This window comes from Poromitra crassiceps (assembly GCF_964638095.1).
Source record: "Poromitra crassiceps genome assembly, chromosome: 18".
Classification (NCBI taxonomy): Eukaryota; Metazoa; Chordata; class Actinopteri; order Beryciformes; family Melamphaidae; genus Poromitra; species Poromitra crassiceps.
Genome location: NC_139636.1, coordinates 28490954 through 28495931, shown reverse-complemented (window position 1 = coordinate 28495931; position 4978 = coordinate 28490954). Strand labels below are relative to the sequence as shown.

The 4978-nt window shown below is 44.3% G+C and overlaps 1 protein-coding gene across 1 annotated transcript in view; it reads right to left on the bottom strand.

Annotated features, from left to right (window-relative positions):
* b4galnt3b (beta-1,4-N-acetyl-galactosaminyl transferase 3b) overlaps window positions 1-4978 on the bottom strand; it is a gene marked incomplete at its 5' end in the record, with an annotated part of 27887 nt that overhangs the window by 14611 nt on the left and 8298 nt on the right. The window contains 3 exons of the mRNA XM_083654810.1: window positions 757-832; window positions 1217-1307; window positions 3845-3940. Of these exons, the coding sequence (XP_083510936.1) occupies window positions 757-832; window positions 1217-1307; window positions 3845-3940 (263 nt within the window). The remainder of the gene's footprint in view (window positions 1-756; window positions 833-1216; window positions 1308-3844; window positions 3941-4978) is intronic.

Below are 4978 nucleotides of genomic sequence, written 5' to 3'. Positions count from 1 at the left end.
CTCATAACAAGGCGCTCTATTTAAATGGCTTCCTCTACACTGATTCTTGTTTCTCAACTGCTGCACACACTGCTGCTTGGCAAAGCAGCGTCCACCTCCCCAGCCTAGTCTATGCAGTTGAGCCCAAACTGCTGACAAGCTGACAAACAGTAAATATAATTCACAGTATGTTTAACAACTAGAGAGGCTAGCTATATCAAGCCATGTCATTGTCCCCCCCTCCCCCTCCCCCCATTAAAAAATAAAAAAATCAGGAACGATAAAATAGGCTCAGTCGGCCACAGCCAAGGATAGTCCACTACAGCCTGCGTTGACCAGGCAAACATGTCCACCAAAGTGCCTTGGAAAAACCACGAGTTTTAACAAACTGCTTTATTTAGTATGTTTTTACCAGTTTTAATGACCGAGAGCGGGTGTTTTAGAGAAGGAGACCTCATACTATAATTTGGCTCTCAGTAAAAACCTTGTGAATGATCAACACTGACAGAATCATAACCTACAAACAGGCACCACCTTACCTCAAAACAGGTTGAGCTAACAAGCCACAGTGTAGCTAGCAGCACTGTCTGCAAAACTCCATTGGGGAAACAGTGATTTTTAACTACAAGGCTTTAGATTTAATCTGTGAGAACATTCTTCTTCCAAAACGAAATGAATCATAATCGAAATGCCACGGAGGCATTATTAGCAAATCACCACACAGAGCTGCATAAATCAGTTCATTTGGTCGTTTTCTCCCTGGTATGACAACGTTACGTATGTTCCCTGGCCGTGCTGCTCAGAGCCCGGCCTCTGTCAGCTGAAGTGACTGACTCATCCTGGTTCTTCAGATCTCCGAAAATGAAAATGACATTTCTAAATAGCTGTTATTTTTGATAAACTGAGCACACAAGGGTAATCTAAATGGTTACTTTGACTAACTAAATTTTTTCTAAACTTATAAAAGTGCCATATTAACCCATAACGGCTGTAGAATAGAAGGGCTCTGCTGTAAAATCCTCTATACGGGCTGAGACCATGGCTGAGATGCAGCACATTGATTTATGAACGCTGAACCGACCGTTTGACTGGAACTACTTGGCTACGTGTACATTATCACAAAATAATGGACACCCTGCAGCCAATCAGAATCTCGTATTCACCCAGACCACGACCACGGTATAAGTGGTTTTATCTTGTGACTAAAGTGTTGTGACTGGTGATAAAGCAGAAGTACCGTCAGTATAGGGATGCAGGAAGCCAAAGATCCTGAGGCCGTAGTTGGTCCACCGAGGAGTGACAGCCAGTTTCTGCACTGTAATTCTGGACTGAAAGAAGGAGAAATGGGAAACACTGAGTCAACCACGATGTTTGCTCAAAGTGAGGATACATTTTGGGTCTTGGGACACGGGGGGATCTAGCATGTGGATGTAGAATGTGCGTCTGAGTGTATATACTGTACATGTGTGTGCCCATTTCAGAGTTGGTGCTGGAATTCTTTTGACCATTGCATTTCAGTTTACTAAACAATCACAGCATTCTCTTTTAGAAATGTGTATGTGTATGGTGTCTTGAAAACATGGCTGCTAACAACACTTCCTGGTTCTTACGTGTAAAAGGCAATGGGATTTTTGTATGGAAATGTCGGTTAAATGCATGAAATAAGGTCTGTGGTTAACAAAGCTTTATGAAACTGCAAAGTTTGTGTTCAGCAAGATAATCTTCCCAAATGAGGACCGCTTTTATGACTTTTGAAGCGTTTTTTGAAAATCGCATTAAATGCATTTACGCTACAAAAATATGTCATCCCTGCGGCACTCTATTAAATGATAAGCTAATGTAACGGCAGGTTCTCAATATGGTTATGAAAATGGACGTAAATATTTCTCAACAAAGTTTTGTCTGCAGAGTGGAATCTTGTGTTTTACTTCAGGCTTGGTTCAGTTAAGTGTTTGGCTGGGCGTTACGCAAGTTGTTGGTATTCAAGCACTAATTGCTGGGAGTGGTTTGAGCTCCACCTGGATCATTAAGTTGAACCAGTTGTGTGTTGAAAACCAGTACACATTTTGTAGAAGCAGTGTAGAAGTTTGATCTCAGGCTTGTTTCATTAGAGCACTTTTGTTGGGATCTAGCAGCACTTCTTGTGAGCCATTTGTTTGTTACTGTGCCATCTTTCTCTTTTCGTCTAATCATGTGTGTTTAATTTGAACCTGTATGGTGCCGAGTAGTTGGAATGAAATGTCAAAGTGAGCTTTAGTGTTCTAGTCTTTGCTGGGAGTGGCTTGAGCTCCACTTGGTGAAGCGACACTTATTGGGGCCAGTCATTCTACAGCGTAATCCTTGCCTCTGGGCAGGCAAGGACAATGGAGTCTATCTGCAGGGGTCAATCGAGGGAAGGCCAGAGAATAGGGACACACGGCTAGGGCTGTAACTTCACCTACCTTTCCTACTTGTGCTTTCCTCTCGGCTATGTTATGTAGCCCTCTCAGCTGATGGTTTTGTTTGCACAAGGAGGATCTGCACACTCCTGGTTCGCATCCTACTACTTGACTAACCGCTCGTACCAGGTCTCATGGAGGCGACCTCTGTCCAGAACATGCACTCTTAACACCGGTGTCCCTCAGTCCTAGGGCCCTTGCTGTTTTCTCTGTACACTACCGTATATCCCCTCGGCCATGTGATCTCCTCTCATGGCTTCTCCTATCACTGCCGTATTGATGACACTCAACTCGACCTCTTCCCCCCACCCACCCCTCGATGGGTGCATCTCCACATGTCTTAAAGACATTAGTGCTTGGATGTCTGTGTATCACCTCAGACTCAATCTTGGCAAGATGGACCTCCTCTTTCTCCCAGGGAAAGATCCCCTTCTCACAGACTTCTCCATCACCATTGAGAACACCGCTGTGTTGCCCTCTCTAGCCCTTTTCAGTCAGACCTGCAGTGAAGCCCTGAAGATATCCAGACTTTACTCGGATAGGGTATTTACGTATGAATACAATTGTCTGTTGTGTGTGCGCAGCTGCGCAAACGGATCTTAACCTTCCGAGCCGCTATCCCGGCGTTTAACCTTACTGCGTTTAACCTTACTGCGTTTAACCTTACTGCGTTTAACCTTACTGCGTTTAACCTTACTGCGGCCACTATTTGGCAGGGCACCAGGCAACTTTTTGATACATCGCAAACGGCTCACATTTTGGCACATCGCCACCCCATATTTTCTAACCTGTTTCTAACGCTATCGCCAGAATAATGCAGTGAAGTTTTTTTTCCCTGCAGTGGAGAATTGCTTTCTATATCTCTGATGTAGTCTACATTGAAAAACGTAATTACATTACATTACGTCATTTAGCTTAGCAGATGCTTTTATCCAAAGCGACTTACAATAGTACATTATTTGTCAACAGTAGTGAAATCAACTGTGCAACAGTCTGCATCAGCCAAGAATTTTTTTAAGGAATACGCAGCATTTGTCAATACTTGAAGTAGCATTAGTTAGTAGTGTTTTTGTTTTGTTTTGTTTTGTTTTTAAATTAAAAGTCTGTCTCGCATAAACCCTGCAGCACATGTCATGTTAATTACCAATTAAACATTCATTCTTCATTTTGACGTCAACGACACACCCGTAAAGTTTCATGACTGCATCTTGCACGGTTATGATGCTATCGCGGTGACAAAATCTGTCCACAGATAGACAGACAGAAACACCTGGGAAAGTACTCAAACGCACTTCTGCGGTGGTTCCCGCTACAATAGGTGTCTCCAAGACAACATTTTTCCTTGATGACACACACACACAGACTGACAAGGTGAAGACAATACCAGCCCCGCTGTCACAATTATTGACTATAGTGGTTTGGCTCACATGGGGGAAGAGTGGGTAGTGCAGGTTCTTGCGGAGCTCAGCTGTGGAACCGCCACACCAGTCCTCAAAGATATGCAGGTTGGCCTGTCCCTTATACTGCAGGAGGAGAGGACAGAGTGATGACAATGCTGAGAACACACCACCACTGTTTGTTCTACATCCATTCAGCGCTGGCGCCCGCCCACTCCCACCCAACAGCAGGACAACCTGGCCTTTTATAGTCGCCCAAAACAAACAAAGACAGATCAACTACATTACCAGTGGTTAATACAATGAAAGCAGTATTTAAGTAAGAGAGACATTTTTAAATGGGTACAAGAACAGATTACAGAAATTGAATCCAGTTTGACACTGGAAACACCACCAGCCCCACCCCACCCCCCCTTGCTTCAACAGAATCCAGCAGCAAACACTAGAACACAAACACGAAAAAAGAACCAGTGGAGTTTCAGCAGAAGCCCATATGTGCTGTAAACCTACACCTCTGTGACTTCTGCCAATGTTATCTGAGCTGTGCGTACATGCGTGTGTGTTGACTGTTGACTGCTATACACAGGGGCAGAATAGGTCAGAGCCAAAGCCTTGGTACTACCAGTCCTGTTAATGCTCCATCAGTTAACATTAGGGGGCAAGCTAACCAGTTAGCTGTCGTCAGCACAGCACAGGCAGTTAACCATTAGCATGACCGTGGCTCTGGTCTAGAGAAAGGGCTATAAATGCGTGACCAAAAAACCCTTCACAGGCACTGGTCCATTGTTACTTAACAAGCTTGTTTCCTCTCCTCACTCACATTTCTGTGTCCAGCTCAAAGGCCAGTTTGTCTGGCAATCTGAGGAGCACCTTTTCTGTCAAACTCCAATTTGATCTTATTTTAATCCTGGGGTGCATGTGCAGTAACCACGTGCAGTGCTGGGTCTCGGTTCGGTTTGAGACTTCGGTGGGACTCACTGGACATGCTTCAAAGATGCAGCAATTTATATCACCCAGCCCTAGGTGATGGTGCCTCTTCTTAAGCAGGCACCACACTGCAATCACGGATTAGCCTTGAAGGCTCTCTCCACCCAAACATAATTATTGGGACATTGGACTCAAGTGACACTGCAACAATACAATGCTGCTATAAGGTGTGGTTAT